Source organism: Pristiophorus japonicus, chromosome 8 (assembly GCF_044704955.1).
Source record: "Pristiophorus japonicus isolate sPriJap1 chromosome 8, sPriJap1.hap1, whole genome shotgun sequence".
NCBI classification, from domain to species: domain Eukaryota; kingdom Metazoa; phylum Chordata; class Chondrichthyes; family Pristiophoridae; genus Pristiophorus; species Pristiophorus japonicus.
Window position 1 is genome coordinate 75,588,665 of NC_091984.1, and position 20,348 is coordinate 75,609,012.

The 20,348-nt window shown below is 45.4% G+C and overlaps 1 protein-coding gene across 2 annotated transcripts in view; it reads right to left on the reverse strand.

Moving 5' to 3' along the window:
* fggy (FGGY carbohydrate kinase domain containing) overlaps positions 1 to 20,348 on the reverse strand; it is a 521,756-nt gene that overhangs the window by 118,213 nt on the left and 383,195 nt on the right. For both annotated transcript variants that reach the window (XM_070886941.1, XM_070886940.1), the window contains one exon: positions 18,152 to 18,272. In XM_070886941.1, coding sequence (XP_070743042.1) covers positions 18,152 to 18,272 — 121 coding nt within the window. The remainder of the gene's footprint in view (positions 1 to 18,151; positions 18,273 to 20,348) is intronic.

Genomic DNA, 20,348 nt, shown 5'->3' on the forward strand with positions numbered 1-20,348 from the left:
GGCCACACCTGGAGTATTGTGTACAGTTTTGGTCTCCTAACTTGAGGAAGGACATTCTTGCTATTGAGGGAGTGCAGCGAAGATTCACCAGACTGATTCCCGGGATGGTGGGACTGACCTATCAAGAAAGACTGGATCAACTGGAGTTCAGAAGAGTGAGAGAGGACCTCATAGAAACGTTTAAAATTCTGACGGGTTTGGACAGGTTGGATGCAGGAAGAATGTTCCCAATGTTGGGGAAGTCCAGAACCAGGGGTCACAGTCTAAGGATAAGGGGTAAGCCATGTAGGACCGAGATGAGGAGAAACTTCTTCACCCAGAGAGTGGTGAACCTGTGGAATTCTCTACCACAGAAAGTTGTTGAGGCCAATTCACTAAATATATTCAAAAGGGAGTTAGATGAAGTCCTTACTACTAGGGGGATCAAGGGGTATGGCGAGAAAGCAGGAAGGGGGTACTGAAGTTTCATGTTCAGCCATGAACTCATTGAATGGCGGTGCAGGCTAGAAGGGCTGAATGGCCTACTCCTGCACCTATTTTCTATGTTTCTATGTCAGTACATCTCTGTGGAATTCACTGCGCCAGAGAGCTGTGGAGGCGGGATCAGTCGCAGAGCGATCGAATGATAAGGGAGTGAAGGTTTATGGGGTGCAGACAGACAAGGGGACAGATGGCCAGCTTTTATGTTCTTATGTTCTTATGTTGTCAACCTAAGAGTGGCAGAGAGTCACACAGAGGCTGCATGCACAACATGGCATCATTCGTCTATGATATGATAATGAAATGATGTCACATAGCTTTTACACTGCTTGACACATTACTGACATGGCGCATGGAATGGTCCGGCAACACCACGGGTGGTGACCTCTCAACTGTGGACTCCCACTAGTGCTGCAGCACATTCCTCCAGGTCGCTCAGTGGCTGTATTACAGCAGGGCCTCCCCCGGTGCACCTCTGCTGTGCCCGATTATTAGATATCTTCCTCTGCAAATGTGAATAGAGCATGGCATAAGCTACTTGATGAGGTTATATCATTTATACACAACAGTTTCAAATGTTATATGCTAATAGAGGTTGTGTCCACAATTGATGCACGGTTATAACAAAGATCGGTGTGTTTAGAGGCTAACGGTTGCCACATACACCTCTCTCGAATACAATCTGCATTGAAGTCGGCAATTACAGTATCTAATGTCCAAAAGTGTCCCATGCCAGACAGTGAGCAAAGGAAGCTCTCCCCCAGTCCATGCTGGGTCCCTGTGTAAGTGACAGCAGCCAGAGAGACTTAAAACGGGCACAGGTTCATGGCCCTGTCCAGTTCTTAGCAGAGATGATATGTGTTATCTAAGTTAGAATAACAAGCTTACATTCAATCCAGGAGAATTACCATTATAATGATTATTATACTTAGAATGTGCATTATTAAAATATAAAGTCGTACTTACTCTTGCTGAAGCAACGAGGCTGTTCCAGCGTTTGCGGCACTGGTCGGAGCCCCTGGGCTCATTGGACGCAGACGATATGACGTCGGCTATCTAGCCCATAACCTGCGGTATGCCCGTGGTGCTGGTTTCCCACCATGCTCCTCCCCGGTCAATTGGGCCCACCGGAAGTGCACCTCCGCCACGAGGGCCTCGTTAGCCTCCTTGGAGAAGGGTTTGGCCCTCTTCCTTCTCCTCTCCACATCTCTCCCACTTTCATCGCTGTCAGACATATTTCTCTGTGTTTTTTTCTCTACCTTTCTTTCTCTCTCTCGCTCTCTCTCTTCTCTCACCTCTCTATCTCTCTCTCTCTCTCCTCCCTCGATCTCTCGCCCCCTTCTGCGCATGTGTGGATGACCCCTGACCTCCCGAAACGCGGAAAAACATGGCTACCAAAAGAAAAATTTGCACATGCGCAGAAGGCCGTTGCTAGGGAAGTTTTTGCCTTTACCATCACTGGGCTATCGCTGGCCGATGTCACATCGCTGGGCTATCGCCGAGCCGAAAGTTGCACTCCCAAAAATGGGCGATGGTCCAGCGATCATGAAGGCTGCACCATCGCTAAGGCTGGAACATCGCCCATTTTTGGGCCCGAGCGAACAAATTGGAAAGTCTAGCCCCATGTTTCCTCAGTGTTGCTCCTCCTCTGATCACCACAGGTTTTTTTGTTTCCATGAACATCTGTGTTCTCCTTCCCTTCTGTCTACTCTTCTATCTGAATGCAGTTGTCTGTTGTCACCACTAATAGCGGATGGCCTGTTATTGTAGTGCTATATGTAATGGTTTACATTGGAAACTGTCATCATAAGTATTTACATAGTTACTTTTAATTGTAAATGTTGACATACATAGCACGACAAATAAATCATGATGATATGTGCATACACAAGTTTTTAGTAAGATATAAATATGCACTTACCTCTTATTCTACTAGGTACAAAAGTGCACATTCAAGGAGCTAAGTACTTCTATGCAGCATTATGAAATGTTATATTCTTGCAAAACAAATTTGAATACTAATAGAATCTAATGAAGGAACTTTTTTATGGCACTCTTTCGTATCTCTCAGAAACATCCCAAAGCATCGTATCGTTGCTTAATAATTATCTCTATCACTAGAGAAAAAGTACTCGGTAAAATAATGGGACTAAAGGTGGACAAGTCCCCTTGACCTGATGGTCTGCATCATAGGGTCTTAAAAGAAGTGACTGCAGAGATATTGGATGCTTGAATGCAATCTACCAAAATTCCCTGGATTCTGGAGAAGTCCCAGCGGATTGGAAAACCGCAAATGTAATGCCCCTACTTAAGAAAGGAGGGAGACAGAAAGCAAGAAACTAAAGACCAGTATGTCTAACATCTGTCATTGGGAAAATGCTGCAGTCCATTATTAAGGATGTAGTAACAGGACATTTAGAAAATCATAATACAGTCAAGCAGAATCAGCATGATTTTATAAAAGGGAAATCATGTTTGACAAATTTCTGAAGTTCTTTGAGGATGTAACGAGCAGAATGAATAAAGGGGAACCAGTAGATATTGTATATTTGGATTTCCAGAAGGCATTCGATAAGGTGCCACATAAAAGGTTACTGCACAAGATAAGAGCTCACGGGGTTGGGGGTAATATATTAGCATGGATAGAGGATTGGCTAACTAATAGAAAACAGAGAGTCGGGATAAATGGGTCATTTTCAGGTTGGCAAACTGTAATTAGTGGGGTGCCACAGGGATCAGTGCTGGGGCCTCAACTATTTACAATCTATATTAATGAATTGGATGAAGGGACTGAGCGTAATGTAGCCAAATTTGCTGATGATACAAAGATAGGAAGGAAAGCAAGTTGTGAAGAGGACACAAAGAATCTGCAAAGGGATATAAATAGGCTAAGCAAGTGGGCAAAAATTTGGCAGATGGAGTATAACGTGGGAAAATGTGAGGTTATCCACTTTGGTAGGAAAAATAAAAAAGCAAATTATTATTTAAATGGAGATAAGATTACAAAATGCTGCGGTACAGAGGGATCCTTATACATGAAACACAAAAAGTTAGCTTGCAGGTACAGCAGGTAATTAGGAAGGCAAATGGAATGTTGGCCTTTATTGCAAGGGGGATGGAGTATAAAAGTAGATAAGTCCTGCTACAGGGCATTGCTGAGACCACACCTGGAGTACTGCATACTGTTTTGATCTCCTTATTTAAGGAGGGATATACTTGCATTGGAAGCAGTTCAGAGTAGGTTCACTAGATTGATTCCTGGGATGAAAGGGTTGTCTTATGAAGAAAGGATGAGCAGCTTGGGCCTAAACCCATTGGAGTTTAGAAGAATGAGAGGTGATCTTATTGAAACATATAGGATTATGAGGGGGCTTGACAGGGTAGATGTAGAGAGGATGTTTCCCCTCATGGGGTAATCTAGAACTAGGGGCATAGATTCAGAATAAGGGATCGGCCATTTAAAACGGAGATGAGGAGGAATTTCTTCTCTCAGAGGGTCGTGAATCTGTGGAATTCTCTACCCCAGAGAGCTGTGGAGGCTGGGTCATTGAATATATTTATGGTGGAGATAGACAGATTTTTGAATGGTAAGGGAGTGAAGGGTTATGGGGAGCGGGCAGGGAAGTGGAGTTGAGGCCAAGATCAGATCAGCCATGATCTTATTGAATGGGGGAGCAGACTCAAGGGGCCACATGGCCTACTCCTGTTCCTATTTCTTATGTTCTTATCTCACAGTTAAGGATAGTATTACAACAACAACTTTTATTTATATAAAGCACCTTTAACGTAGGAAAACATCCCAAGGTGCTTATAAAACAAAACAAATAAATTTGACATCGAGCCACATAAGAAGAAATTATGGCAGATGACCCAAAGCTTGGTCAAAGAGGTAGGTTTTAAGGAGCATCTAAAAAGGAGGAAAGAGAGGTAGCGAGGTGGAGAAATTTAGGGAGGGAGTTCCAGAGTTTAGGGCCCAGGCAGCTGAAGACACGGCCACCAATGGTTGAGCAGTTATAGTCTGGGATGCTCAAGAGGGCAGAATTTGAGGAGTGCAGACATCTCATGCGGTTGTGAGGCTGAAAGAGATTACAGAGATAGGGAGGGGCAAGGCCATGGAGGGATTTGTAAACAATGATGATAATTTGAAATCGAGGTGTGGCTAACCCGGAGCCAATGTAGGTCAGTGAGCACAGGGGTGATGGGTAATCGGGACTTGGTGCGAGTTAGGACATGGGCTGCTGAGTTTTGGATGATCTCAAGTTTATGTAGGGTAGAATGTAGGAGGCCAGCCAGGAGTGCATTGGAATAGTCAAGTCTCGAGGTAACAAAGGCATGGATGAGGGTTTCAACAGCAGATGTGCTGATGCAGGAGCAGAGGCGGGCAATGTTACAGAGGTGGAAATAGGCGGTTAAATTAATTAATTATATTAGATTAAAAGAAGAGGCTTATAATCTTGCGAAGAATGATCGTAAGCCTGAGGATTGGGAGAACTTTATAAGCCAGCAAAAGGTTGACCAAGAAATTGATAAAAAGGGAGAAAATAGAATGAGAATAAACTGGCAAGAAATATAAAAACAGATTGCAAGGGGGTTGGAGTACAAGAGTAAGGAAGTCTTGCTACAATTGTACAGGGCATCGGTGAGACCACACCTGGAGTACTGTACACAGTTTTGGTCTCTTTATCTGAGGAAGGATATACATGCCTTAAAGGCGGTACAACGGAGGTTCACTAGATTGATTCCTGCGATGAGAGAGTTGTCCTATGAGGACAGATTGAGTAAATTGGTCCAATACTCTCTGGAGGTTAGAAGAACGAGAGGTGATCTCATTGAAACATATAAGATTCTGAGAGGGATTGACAGGGTAGATGCTGAGAGGTTGTTTCCCCTGGCTAGAGTGTCTAGGGCTAGAGGACATAGTATCAGGATAAGGGGTCTGCCATTATAAGACCGAGATAAGGAGGAATTTCTTCACACAGAGGATTATGAATGTTTGTAATTCTCTGCCCCAAAGGGCTATGGAGGATGAATCATTGCTTATATTCAAGACTGAGATAGATAGATTTTGGACTCTAGGGGAATCAAGGGATACGGAGATCAGGTGGGAAAGTGGAGTTGAGGTTGAAGATCAGCCATGATCTTATTGAATGGCGGAACAGGCTAGAGCAGCCACATGGCCTACTCCTGCTCCTAATTCTTATGTTCTTACATACAATAAGTTATATGCATTCATTGCTGTTATCTAAGCAAACACAGCAGCTATTCTGCACATGGTAAGGTACCGCAGCCATGAGATTAATCACCTGTTAAACTATTTTTGGATGGTGTTAGTTGATGGAGGAATGTTGGCCAGCACTGTGACTACTGACTTTTTTTCCAATCGTGCCATGGAATCTTTAACATTTATCTGAAATACACCAGCAAAGCCACGGTTTAATATTTCATCTGAAGGACAGCACCTTTGAAGCGTAGCTTGCCCGGACATTGAACCTTCAGCTTGAATTATCTACTCAAGTGCAGGAGTGTTGTTTGAACCCACAGCCACCTCACTCAGAGCCAAGCCAATACAGAAAACAGGAACAAAGAGCTGTTCCCAATCCACCACTATTAGTTTGCTGGGAGTGCAGTGGTAAACCCCGTTCATGTGTGTATAAGCACTTCCATGGTGGCGGAATGGTAGCAGCTCCGTGGAAATGCCCAGCTAACAATAAATTAAAGATAAATTAAACAGATCTCTATAGCAAATTCTAAAACAAAAATGAATATTTGAACATACAAATTTTTGAGTTGATACCAGTTAGAAAATATTAATTTCAGAGGTACTTATTTTGTTCTCCAAATACAAAAATACCACATACTTAATGCTAGTTAGCGACATAGTGACGTTATTGTGAGTTTATAGGAATCTGTGGGTTGCTTGACATAAGTTCATACTACCATTCAAAAACTGTTGTGTGTGGATTGTCAAAGGTGTTCACATAAATGCCAGCTCACCACAATGTTTTACAATATATAAAGCCAAGGTGGATTCTTGTTTATATTACCATCTTTTGCTCTAAGAAACTGGCATGGACATTGTGGTCATAGCTGAAGCTGTTGTAAGACATTACCAACATCACACTGGTTCTCCACTCTCTGCATGGGACAAAACAGTGCTTTAAAATCCATTTGATACTGTCCATTTACAACAGTCAAAATATAGATCAATCGTTAACCCGATCCTCAAAGAATTACCTTGAAATAAAAGCAGCGCCTTAAATATAAATGCAATCTTAGATTAAAAGCATATGCTATGGAGACCACACTGGACTAAAACATAGGGCCCGAACTTGGTCAATGTTAAGGCCCACCCAAGTGCTGCCTAAACGACCGGCGAGAGACCTGGCGTTACTTCGGCAGGGAGGTTCCTCCAAAAGATCTGCAAAGACTGCCCAGTGGCAAAAAAATGACTTACGCCGTGTATCTTGGCAGCAGCGGGCAGGGGCTCCCAATCTCAGAGGCAAATGCAATCCTCGCCAAAGTGCCGCCGAGGATTGAGTCGGGCCCAGGGAGGGGGGAATACATAAAAATAAAAATTTGCACAGAAAAGAAAACACTAGAAAACATTCAGGGGACCTCATCCAGATGATTCGCTGCAACAAAAAAAAGTTCACTAACCTTTTTTTGCAGGTCTTCATACTTACATGCAGCAGTCCTTCCCCCTGCTGCCGCCGACTCCCGCCCGGAGGAATCTGCCAGCTCGGTGGGCGGGAGGACACTTACGCATCTTGCGAGCTAGCGGCCGTCAGCAGGCGGTTCCCAGCATTCCTCCCCTCCCGCCGGCAGGAGGCCTAGTGGTAACTGGTACCGAGGAGAGACCGCTCAAAAAAATCGGCAGCAGCCGGCGGTGAAGCCACCAAGTTCGGGCCCATAGTCTTTAGATGACTGCTCACCCGGAAAATAAAGTTTCCTGCTCTTTAGTTCATCCGTATTGTTTTTCAACATTTTTTTCTCTTCTGCACTTTATGACTAACTTTGTACCCATTTTTTCGGTTAAATTTTCATACTTTGTTCTGTATTTTTATTTTCTGCCCTCTTAATAATAGATGCTGTGAGCTGAAAACAGTATTGTTGAAAGCACTGAAAGTAGTCCTCAAGTATACACCATCGTCCAACACAAATGGTACATATTAATTAAATCAGCAGTATTCAGGAAAACTTTTTTTGAACATTTTTGAAAATAGTCACTAGTTTCTATTAAGGTCATTATCATTTTTCCTTAAATATATCAGTATAAATGATTTGCAATTATTTTCAGGAATTTTTGTGTGCAAGTATAAGAAATGTATCTTTAAAAAATGAAACTGTATCCACATCGAAGAGAAGTCTGCAGATGCAGAGGAAAACTGAAACTCCACATTGGCTCTTTTCTAATCTTTATAAACAGGATCAATCAGGAGAGTTTCAGGCTGCTGGCCTTTGCTCTGTGTGAGTCCAGGTTTGCTTTGTGGGGATTTCCACACATCAAAATCAGGACATTTGTCCAGTGTTGTTTCCATAACTGAAGAGTTGTCAGCATTAGTAACAACTTCTGGTTGTAGCTTAATCCCAAGTTGCTATTAATAAACATTTTTATTTTAAAAGACTTTTCTTTTTGATTCTAGACTCTCCTCTGGATCACAAAGGAGCAGTGGATCAAGGTTCAAACATTAAAATGTTAAAAAAAGTAGAAAGCATATCAATTAGTTGCAAGGAACACATGCCATCTAAAGGCATTATTCTGATATGCAGTAAATAGTTTCATCGAAGAGGGTTGATTTCCATTCCCTTCACATGGCATTAAAGGGGCAGTAACAGCCTCAAAATGGGACAGGTAGCTTTGACGCCCCGTTACTACCAGAGATGCACCCCTAGCCATTTTAAGGGGGTCTTACTTCTAGATATTCAAAGCGCGCACCTGTTTCGGGTCCCTTTTAAAATTGAACTGACTGGCATTTTAGGTAGGAACTGGCGGAAGCCTGTACGGTGTCGGCTTCCAGCAGTTCCTTAAGTGATGGAAGGGACGAGGCCCAGCAACGTTAAGTCTCAAATTACTTTTGTGTGCCTCGAAGGAGCAGAAATGCTCCTCCAAACCCACAAAAATATTCTGGGCCACTTCTGCTCCATGACCATTCCCCCCTGCCACTGCAACATACATTCCTGGCAGCAGCTCCTGCCTGTTTTCCTTTGCTGAATCTGGCGTGCTGTATCAGGATCTCTGTTTGGCACCCTGCAGTGTGATTGGCAAATGTAAATGAGGCCAGAGCCTCAAAATCACAGGGCCCACTTCACACCAGAATGGGCGGCTGACCATTTTGTTACCTCCAGACTCGACTATTCCAATGATCTCCTGGTCGGCCTCTTAGCTTCCACCCTCCATAAACCTAAAGTCTGCTGCCCGTATCGTAACTCGCACCATGTCCTGTTCATCCATTACCCCTTGTGCTCGCTGACCTACATTGGCTCCCGGACCCCGAATGCCTCAATTAAAAAATTTTCATCCTTATGTTCAAATCTCTTCATGGCCTCACCCCTCCCTATCTCTCTAACCTCCTCCAGCCCTACAATCCTCTGAAAACTCTGCATTTCTCCAATTCTGGCCGCTTGTGCATCCCCGACATCCTTCGCTCCATCATTTGCAGCAATGCCTTCAGCTGTCTAGGCCCTAAAGTCTGGAATTTCCTCCCTAAACCTCTCCAACTTTCTCTCTTCTGTTAAGACACTCCTTAAAACCTACCTCTTGGACCAATAATTTGGTTACCTGTCCAACAATGTTCCTTTTAAGAATGCTTAAGTATGGAACCTTGATGTTAATACATTCATGATAAGTAGTCAGCAATTTAACTTTAACAGAAGTTACTCCATGCCTTTGGGACACTGGAATGCTGATCAAAGACACAGGTTGCAGGTCACAGAAAGAATGTAGTAATAGGGCAGTCTATACTCAAGAAAGTGGATAACAATGTGTGTCTAACTGGAGTCAGAGTACACAGTGAGGAAAGGTCAGAAGGGATACAGAAGTGGTCAAAAAGAGACCCAGTAGTGATAGTCTATGTCGGAGTAATCAACGTAGGAAGAAATAGTATAAAGGTCTTAAAAGCCACATACACGACAATTGTCTTAAAGCTCAAAGATAGAGGGTGTTTGGGAAAAAAGGAAAGTTCACCAAGAAAATTGAGGCTGTAAATGAGTGCTTGGCTACATAGTGCAAAAACAACGATGCGACTTTCATAAATAAATAGAGGTATACGAGATAGTTGAGGAAATGGAAAAGGTAAATCCAGAATATCACTTTAAATTAAATTGCAGGAGTAGGACTAAGACACAAGTTCAAACTAGTAAAAGGTTAAGAGGCCGAAATTGCCACTTTGCACAAGGCCCGTTACCGCCACCGACCAGAACTAACAGTGCGCTAAAGAGTTTTCACCCGGGCGCTACGCACAGAGTGTTCCCCTGGGGGTCGGCGGGCGAAATGGGGTTTGCACTGCGCCCCGGTGACAGGTCTGCACAGGCCGATGTGCGAGAAGCTGCAGTGGCTGTGGCGCCCCGGCCGCCCTTAAAGGGGAGGTGCCATCTTTTTTGTGTTGACCAACTTTTTCAGTCCCTGGTTCAGCGAGGCCGCCAACAAGCAGGCCAGCACCCCCTCCATCAGATGCCTTAGACTAAGATCAGGAATTCACTACATGGAGAAGTCACATTGGGTATGGAATGAACCAATGTCCATGTTGCATTACTGGGGCACCAATACATCATCATCATAGTCAGTCCCTCGGAATCGAAGAAGACATGCTTCCACTCTTAACCTGAGTTCTTTGGTGGCTGAACAGTCCAATACGAGAACCACAGTCCCTGTCACAGGTGGAACAGATAGTCACTGAGGGAAGGAGTGGGTGGGACTGGTTTGCCGCATGCTCTTTCCACTGCCTGTGCTTGATTTCTGCATGCTCTCAACAATGAGACTCGAGGTGCTCAGCGCCCTCCCGGATGCACTTCCTCCACTTAGGGCAGTCTTTGGCCAGGGACTCCCAGGTGTCAGTGAGGATGTTGCACTTTATCAGGGAGGCTTTGAGGGTGTCCTTGTAACATTTCCGCTGCTCATTTGTCATGAAGGAGTTCCGAGTAAAACGCTTGCTTTGGGAGTCTCATGTCTGGCATGCGAACTATGTGGCCTGCCCAGCGGAGCTGATCAAGTGTGGTCAGTGCTTCAATGCTTGGGATGTTTGCCTGGTTGAGGACACTAATGTTGGTGTGTCTGTCCTCCCAGGGGATTTGTAGGATCTTGCGGAGACATCGTTGGTGGTATTTCTCCAGCAACTTGAGGTGTCTACTGTACATGGTCCATGTTTCTGAGCCATACAGGAGGCCTGTAGACCATGAGCTTGGTGGCAGTTTTGAGGGCCTGGTCGTCAAACACTCTTTTCCTCAGGCGGCCGAAGGCTGCACTGGCGCACTGGAGACGGTGCTGGATCTCGTCATCAACGCCTGCTCTTGTTGATAGGAGGCTCCCGAGATAAGGGAAGTGGTCCATGTTGTCCAGGGCTGCGCCTTGGATCTTGATGACTGGGGGGGCAGTGCTGTGCGGCGAGGACAAGCTGGTGGAGGACCTTTGTCTTAATGATGTTTAGCATAAGACCCTGCTTTCATACACCTCAGTAAATATGTCGACTATGTCCTGGAGTTCAGCCTCTGTATGTGCGCAGACGCAGGCGTTGTCCGCATACTGTCACTCGACAACAGAGGTTGGGGTGGTCTCAGACCTGGACTGGAGACGGCGAAGGTTGAACAGGTTTCCACTGGTTCTGTAGTTTAGTTCCACTCCAGCAGGGAGCTTGTCAACTGTGAGGTGGAGCATGACAGCGAGGAAGATTAAGAAGTGGTTTGGGGCGATGATGCAGCCCTGCTTGACCCTGGTCCGGATGTGGATTGGGTCTGTGATGTTGGTAAGGATCACGGCCTGCATGTCGTCGTGGAGCAGGTGGAGGATGGTGACGCACTTTTGGGGGCATTCAAAACGGAGGAGGACGCTCTATAGATCCTCGTGGTGAACAGTGTCAAAGGCCTTTGTAAGATCAAAGAAGGCCATGTATAAGCTGTCCATTGTGCCCCGTAGGGGACAAAATTCGCACTGCGACTCTGGGAGGCCACAGGGAGAAGACGGTTGAGGAGGATTCTAGCAATGACTTTCCCAGTGGCTGATAACAGGGAGATCCCTCTGTAATTGCCGCAGTCGGACTTGTCCCCTTTTTTAAAGATGGTCACGATCGCTGCATCTCTGAGATCTCCTGGCATGCTCTCCTCCCTTCAGATGAGAGAGATGAGGTCATGTATTTGCGCCAACAGTGCCTCTTTGCCACACTTCAGTGCCTCAGCAGGGATTCCCATCCGTTCCCGTAGCCTTGTTATTTTTAAGCTGTCATGGCTTTTTCTACCTCATGTAGCATTGGGATCTTACTGAGGGTGTAGCGGGTAGCATGCTGCGGGATGGAGTTGAGAACGCTCGAGTCAAAGGCAGAGTCTCGGTTGAGAAGATCTTCGAAGTGCTCCTTCCAGCGGGCCCTAGAGTGCCTCGGTATCCTTGATGAGTGTTTCCCCATTCTTAGCCAGCAGCGGGGTGGGGCCTTGGGTGGCCTTGACTACAATGAAGAATCCTCGCACATCATGTATGCCGGCCGGCTGCTGTATCTCCTGTGCCAAAGGAGGCACCTATACACTATCACTGAAATGCCTACTTCTTTGCTGAATTAAATGCAAAGAACTAGGCATTTCAGTGGGTTAGATTACTGTCATTGTCTAATTCAATCTCCAAACTGTATTGTGTATATGAAAAATATAAAGATCACCAAAAAAAGGAAAAAGAAAAAACCCCAAAATACTCCAGATGCTGGAAATCTGAAATAAAAACAGAAAACGTTAGAAACACTTAGCACATCAGACAGCATCTGTGGAGAGAGAAAGACAGGGTTAAAGTTTCAAGCCTTTGACTTTTTGTCAGAACCAGGAGATGTTCCAGATGGATAGTTTATACAGAACAACTGAACCAGAGAAAATGGGGCAGAGAGAAAAAGAAAAAGATTGGTCTGTGACTAGGTGGAGGCCAGGACATTATTAAATGACAGAAGTGATAATAGTATGACAAAGGGAGACAATAATGAGAGATTAGAGAAACAAAAGTTGTACTCAGACCCAGGGGATGTATAAATGGTTACAGCAGAGGGGGAGGAAAGCTGGAAAATCTGGCAACGAGGAGAAGGCTCCAGTGACTCAGGAAGAAAAAGACAGGTGACTCCAAGGGTGTATACCATCCCCAGAGCCGTGTACCAATAGGGGATCTCCAGCCAGTTATGTACATAAACATTATCAATGTGTAAGACTTGCCACCAAGGGGCGCACCAGTGGGAGACCCAAGGGTCACCTGCACATCCTGGGCAAGCAGGTATAAAAGGCAGTCTACCATGCTGCCGCCTCACTCTGGAGTTACAATAAAGGGACCAAAGTCATAACAATTTGAGCTTAAGATATACAGTCTTGTGGAATTATTCTAAACGTAACAATTGGCGACGAGTAACAGATTACGAACTTTCATGCAGTTATGGCTGCCGTTGGTATTCTTGAGAGACTTGTTGAGGGTGATAATTAGGAAGCTTTCGTTGAGCATCTTGGCCAGTACTTCGTGGCAAACGAGCTGGAAAAGGAAGAAACCGCGGTCAAGCGCAGGGCGATTCTCCTCACTGTTTGCGGGTCCACAATATATGGCCTCATCAAAAATCTGCTAGCACCGATGAAACCAATGGACAAGACATATGAAGAGGTGTGCACGCTGGTTCAGGAACACCTCAAGCCAAAGGAGAGCATCTTGATGGCCAGGTATTGCTTTTATACGCACCACCGCTCCGAGGGCCAGGACATGGCGAGCTATGTCGCCGACCTAAGATGCCTTGCGGGACCGTGCGTATTTGCTGGATTTTGGGGGAAATGTTGCGGGACTTTTTCGGCTACAAGGTCATTCTTTGCAAACTGCTGTCTACCGAATCCCTAGATCTGAGCAAGGCCATCACGATAACCCAGGCTTTTATGTCCACGAACGATAACATTAAACAGATATCATTGCAGCATCGGAACTCACCGGCAAGTACTGTGCATAAAATAACACCTTCAGCAGGCAGAACTGTACATGGCAGGACCTACATGCCCACAGAGGCCAGACCTAGGATGACTCAGAGTCCGCTGTGGGACGTGAATGTGAATCCATTAGCACCATGCTGGCACTGCGGGGGTGATCATCGAGCCCATCAATGTCAATTCAAGCACTACATGTGCAAGGGCTGTGGAACAATGGGGAACCTCCAGCGAATGTGCAGACATGCTGCGACTCACCACGTGGCAGAGTTGGCAGAAGATGACCGATTCGACGCGGATTATGCTGAACGAGTAAGGGGCAACTCAACCCGAGGCTGAAGAGGAAGTGTATGGGGTACACATCTTCACCACCAAAAGCCCTCCGATAATGTTAAAAGTCAAATTAAATGGCATTCCAGTTTCCATGGAATTGGACACGGGGTCGAGTCAGTCAATTATGAGCCAGAAGGCTTTTGAGAAACTGTGGGGCAACAATGCACAAAGGTCAAAACTAAGCCCGATCCACACCAAGCTGTGCACTTACATTAAAGAGCTCATACCAGTCATTGGAAGTGCGGCAGTGAAGGTTTCGTATGATGGAGCTGTGCATGATTTACCACTATGGATTGTACTAGGCGATGGCCCAACGCTATTCGGCAGAAGCTGGCTCGGAAAGATCCGATGGAACTGGGATGACATTAAAGCACTGTCTTCGGAGGATGGTGCCTCATGCGCCCAAGTGCGAAACAAATTCCTGTCATTATTCGAGCCAGGCATCGGCAACTTCACAGGCGCCAAAGTGCAGATCCATCTAGTCCCTGATGCACGATCCGTTCATCACAAGGCCCGAGCGGTTCCATACATGAAGCGAGAGAAAGTCGAGATCGAGCTGGACAGACTTCAACGAGAGGGGATCATATCAGCAGTCGAGTTCAACGAGTGGGCCAGTCCTATTGTTTCGGTGTTGAAGAGCGATGGGACGGTCAGAATCTGCGGGGACTACAAGGTAACGATCAACCGAGTCTCGTTAAGGACCAGTACCCACTACCCAAAGCGGATGACCTGTTTGCAACATTAGCAGGGGAGAAGTCATTCAGCAAGCTGGATCTAACCTCTGCTTACATGACACATGAGCTGGCTGAACCTTCAAAAAAGTTGACGTGCATTAACACGCACAGAGGACTGTTCATATACCACAGAATCCCCTTTGGGATTCGTTCGGCGGTAGCCATCTTCCAGAGGAACATGGAGAGTCTGCTGAATTCGGTTCCGTGCACCGTGGTGTTCCAAGACGACATATTGATCACTGGCCGCAACACCACCGAATACTTGCACAACCTGGAAGAGGTTCTCAAGCGACTGGACAGAGTGGGACTCAGGTTGAAATGCTCCATATGTATTTTCCTGGTGCCAGAGGTTGAATTTCTGGGGAGAAAGATTACGGCGGATGGCATCAGACCCACGGACTCCAAGACGGAGGCCATCAAGAATGCACCCAGACCACAGAATGTGACGGAGCTGCATTCATTCCTAGGACTCCTCAACTATTTTGGTAACTTTCTACTGGGGCTGAGCACTTTGCTGGAACCATTGCATTTATTGCTACGCAAGGGTGACGACTGGGTTTGGGGTAAAGCTCAAGAGACAGTCTTTAACAAGGCCAGAAACGTGCTATGTTCTAAAAAGTTACTTGTATTGTATAACCCGTGTAAACGTTTAGTACTAACTTGTGATGCATCTTCGTACAGGGTCGGTTGTGTGTTACAGCAAACCAATGTGTCAGGCAAACAGCAAGCGGTTGTATATGCATCCAGAAGCTTATCTAAGGCTGAAAGAGCCTACAGTATGGTTGAGAAAGAAGCATTAGCATGCATATACGGGTTTAAGAAAATGCACCAATACCTATTTGGACTCCGGTTTGAGCTCGAAACCGACCACAAGCCGCTCATTTTGTTGTTCTCAAAAAGCAAAAGTATTAACACCAATGCTTCGTCCCGCATCCAAAGATGGGCACTAACGTTATCTGCGTATGATTATGTAATCCAACACAGACCAGGCACGGAGAACTGTGCGGATGCCCTCAGCCGGCTACCATTGCCAACCACCGGGTGGAAATGGCGCAACCCGCAGACTTGCTCCTTGTAATGGATGCTTTTGAAAGCGAGGGATCACCCGTCACAGCTCGCCAGATCAGAACCTGGACTAGCGAGGGCCCGGTGCTATCACTAGTAAAAAGCTGCGTCCTCAATGGGAGCTGGTCGGCGGTCCCAGGGGAAATGCAAGACGAAATTAAGCCGTTCCACCGACGCAAGGACGAAATGTCCATCCATTCGGACTGCCTCCTATAGGGGAATCGTGTAATTTTGCCAAAAAAAGGCAGGGAAACATTTATACGCGGCCTTCAAGTACCCACGCAGGCATAGTCATGATGAAGGCTATCGCCAGGTCGTACGTTTGATGGCCCGACATTGACTCGGAGTTGGAGTCATGCGTACACCAATGCAACACTTGCTCACAGTTCAGCAATGCACCAAGGGAGGCCCCACTGAGTCTGTGGTCATGGCCCTCCAAACAGTGGTCCAGGGTCCACATAGATTTCGCTGGCCCCTTTCGAGGAAAGATGTTCCTAGTAGTAGTGGACGCTTACTCTAAATGGATTGAATGTATAATAATGTCATCATGTATGTCCACTGCCACCATTGAAAGCCTCCAGGCCATGTTCGCCACCTATGGGTTTGCCCGACATCCTTGTTAGTGACAATGGACTGTGTTTCACCAGCTCGGAATTCAGCGAGTTCATGACCCGCAATGACATCAAGCATGTCAGGTCTGCGCCATTTAAGCTCGCATCCAATGGTCAAGCGGAACGGGCAGTCTAAACCATCAAGCAGAGCTTGAAACGTGTGACGGACAGTTCCCTGCAGACCCGGTTATCTCGGATTCTGCTCAGCTACCACACGCGACTCCACTTGTTTACCGGGGCTGCCCCTGTAGAATTGCTAATGAAGAGAGCACTCCTTGGGCTCTCCTTAGTCCACCCGGATCTCAGTGATCATGTAGAAACTTGGTGTCACCAGCATAACATGTACCACGATCGCGTGGCTGTATCACGCGACATTGAAGTTAATGACCCTGTGTTTGTTCTTAATTATGGTCATGGTCCCAAATGGGTTGCTGGCACTATGTTAGCCAAGGAGGGGAATATAGAGTTTGTTGTCAAACTTTTGAACAGACAAACGTGCAGAAAGCACTTGGATCGGACCAAACTGCGGTTCACTGACAATCAAGAACAGTTTGAAGACGACATCACCATCATTGATTCACCTACACATACCCAACCAGCAATCGACCTCGCGGTCAACCACAAGGATGAACCCACCATGCCCGACAGTCTGATCAGACCAGCCACACCGCAGTGCAGCAATGATCCGACCGACTCACCCATGCCAGGATTTCAACTCAGGCGATCAACCCGGGAACGCAGAGCCCCGGATCGCCTCAACTTGTAAATAACTTGTACATAAGACTTTGGGGGGGGGGGGGAATGATGTTATGTATGCAAACATTACCAATGTGTAAGACTTGCCACCAGGGGGTCACCTACACATCCTGGGCAAGCAGGTATAAAAGGCAGTCTACCATGCTGCCTCCTCACTCTGGAGTTACAATAAAGAGACCAAGGTCACAACAATTTGAACTTAAGATATACAGTCTTGTGGAGTTATTCTAAACATAACACAGCCCAAGCACCAGTCAACAATCTCCTCCATTTCTGGACCCGCCGATCCATTCTACATTACTAGCACCAGCTGACCATGAACATTGGAAACTGTTCCTAAGATCTGAAGCTGTTAAAGTCAATGTCAAAGGCAGAGGGTTGTAAAGTACCTAGTAGAAAGACAAGGTGCTGTTCCTTGAGTTTCATTGGAACAGTTATCGGAGGCCAAAAAAGAAAGGTCAGAGTAGGAAGCAGAATTAAAGGAGGTGGAATTCTAAGCTGTTTATCTCCAGGTTGTGGTGAAAGATCACTGACCTGAATCGTTAACCCTCCCTTTCTTTCACCACAGATGCTGCCTGCCCTGCTGAGTGTTTTTAGCATTTTCTGTTTTTATTTGAGAAAGACTACCTACTTCATCATCTAAGAAAGGTCCTTCACATACAGCTAGCATGATCCAGCAATGGAGCTGTTTCTGCTGGGAAGTAACATGTAAGGGAGCAACCTTCTTTGTAAAAGGTTGTGATGTCACAATGACTGTGGTGTCCCCAACACTTTGGCCATTCCTGCAGTGTATATCAATACCAACCCAGATTGTTTCCCCAATAATAGCTCTTGCACGTGTCTTATTTGTTCAGTACAACACTTTTCCATACCTTCAGGTCATCATGATAGGTAGTTTTCTCTTTCTCTATTTGTTAGTCAATTAAATTGTTAATTGTTATGTTCCTTAGTTAGAGTTTAGAGAAGAATTTAGCCTCCCAAATTGCTACATTACCCACTTTTACCTCCCTCTGCCCCCCACCCTCCCCATTTACCAACCTGAAATGTCTGAATGCATTTGGACAAATAGAAGGTTCTTGCTTAATCCACCACACATAAAGAGAGTGTCGACCTGATGTCCTGCTTTCTGCATTGTTTCCAATATGTGACGAGTCCCCAGCTGGATAAAAGTAAATAGAACCATATATTTAAGTGCAGAAGCTATCAAAAAGTTGCAATTCTTTTTCATTACATTTATCATTAATAGATTTTCAGAATAGCTGCTCAAAATGTTTTGATAAGATGCATTAAAACAACTTAAGCAAGCAACGCCAATTATAGTTACTCCCTCTAATATATGGGCCGAGAATTTCGACATGCGCCCAAAACAGACGCCATGTCAGCACGCTAGCGTGCCTGACGCCCAATCCAAATTCAGCTTTGGGCTTCATTTAAATGCTGCTGATGAACAGGCATCTCGCTGCAGCTCGCTGGTCGGGGAGGGTGAGAAATTGGCCAGTTCTTATGCTGAGCCAGCCGATAGCTTGGCTCTGGGGAGGAGTTGATCCTGTGAGGGGGCTTTGAACACACTGGTAGCAGGCTAGAGTCTTCATGTTAGCCAAGAGGAACACTCCTGCTTCTCCTTGGGCCACAAAAATAAAAACTAAATATTTCTTGGGCCATTTTTGGGTGGCCTCCAGCAATCACTTTTAGGATTGCTGGTTAGCTCTCTCAATGCCCGACATAACGAGGCGGAGCGTACTAACAAGCTTCGCCCAGTTGTACCTGAATTTCACATCGTGGTCTGACAACCGGCGTCAATAAGAAAATTAATGACTGTTTAAAAGTTGTCTGAGCCAATATGAAATTGGGCACAGTTTGGGCGTGACAGATTAGTGTGAGTGTCTTTCTTACGTTTTGAATGTACTTTGATTACATTGACCCTGATTTTGCTGGAGCAAGGCATCCTATTAGTTAGACTTTTTCCCTCATCCTTCAGCTCAAAACAATTTTGTGCCATAACTTGCTGGAAGTGCAAAATGTTAACGCTGTGGCGAGGGTAATAGGGCATCTGGGACCTCAGTAAACAGCGGGACCAACAGTATATCTCCTTAACCATTGAGATTTAAGGATTGAGAAAGGAACAGAGGAACGACACGAAGGAATTAGGGTAAATTAGTCAAACCAGGTACAGAAAGTGAAATAAAGAGAGAAAAAAACATTAAATTAAGAGAGAAAAAAGAAACAGACAGAGAAAGTAAGAAAAAAAATGTAAAAGTTAAAATTTTTAAAATCTCTACCAACAATTTACTACCTGTAGGAATGAGACTCAACAGTTTAAATTGTTCTCTTTCTGGGCCGGAGAGGTTCACTGGCCTTGCAGAGACACATCTCGTCATGAAAAACATATTTACGCTGTTAAGTTCCAGCCCTAACTTTCTGCGGGGTAAGTTCAATTGGAAATTAATGTGCAAATGAACCAATTTCATGAAACTCATGGGGAGATTGAGGGCGAGATGCCATTTTCCCGAAGCTAATGGTGGAATGGCGCAAATCGTCCAGCAGCTTGCCACAAAAAAAATTATCCAGCAGAGGGAATCCTAATATGACCTTAGGGCTTATAATAGCATCCATGGAAATTGAATTACAAGTACAGGTTGAACCTCCCTTATCCAGAACTCCCTTATCTGGAACCACTCGATGTCCAGAACCATTCCTGTCCACCGGGTGGCGCATGCGCAGAACTCCGACATGAACAAATTGAAGTCCTTCTTCGCTGCCGATTCCCGCAATCACTGGCCTGACCCCGTGATCCACCCCCCCCCCCATGATCTCTCTGTCGCACTCCCAGCCCCAAGCCAGCCAGCCCCGATATCCCCTTGCTCAGTACCTGTACCATTCAATTTAACATGACCACCACTTGTCTGGAAAAATCCTTTATCCAGAACAGGCCAGGTCCCGAGGGTTCCGGATGAGGGAAGTTCAACCTGTATTTTCTAAATTAAGTTTTGTCATTTAAAAAAATGTGTAGTATAACCTGATAACACGAATATATTCCCCTCATAATAACACAATGATAACTTGCTTATGGCACCTCCACTTGCAAGTTTTTCTCTTAATTTGTAAATATGATCCAGTCTGTTTAAAATCTGCATATGGCATTATGCCATATAGTGTCCAACTTGTACAAGTCTGGGATTATTTACATGTACTGTAAGGATGCTGTGTGACTAATATTCAAAAAAAACAATAAGTC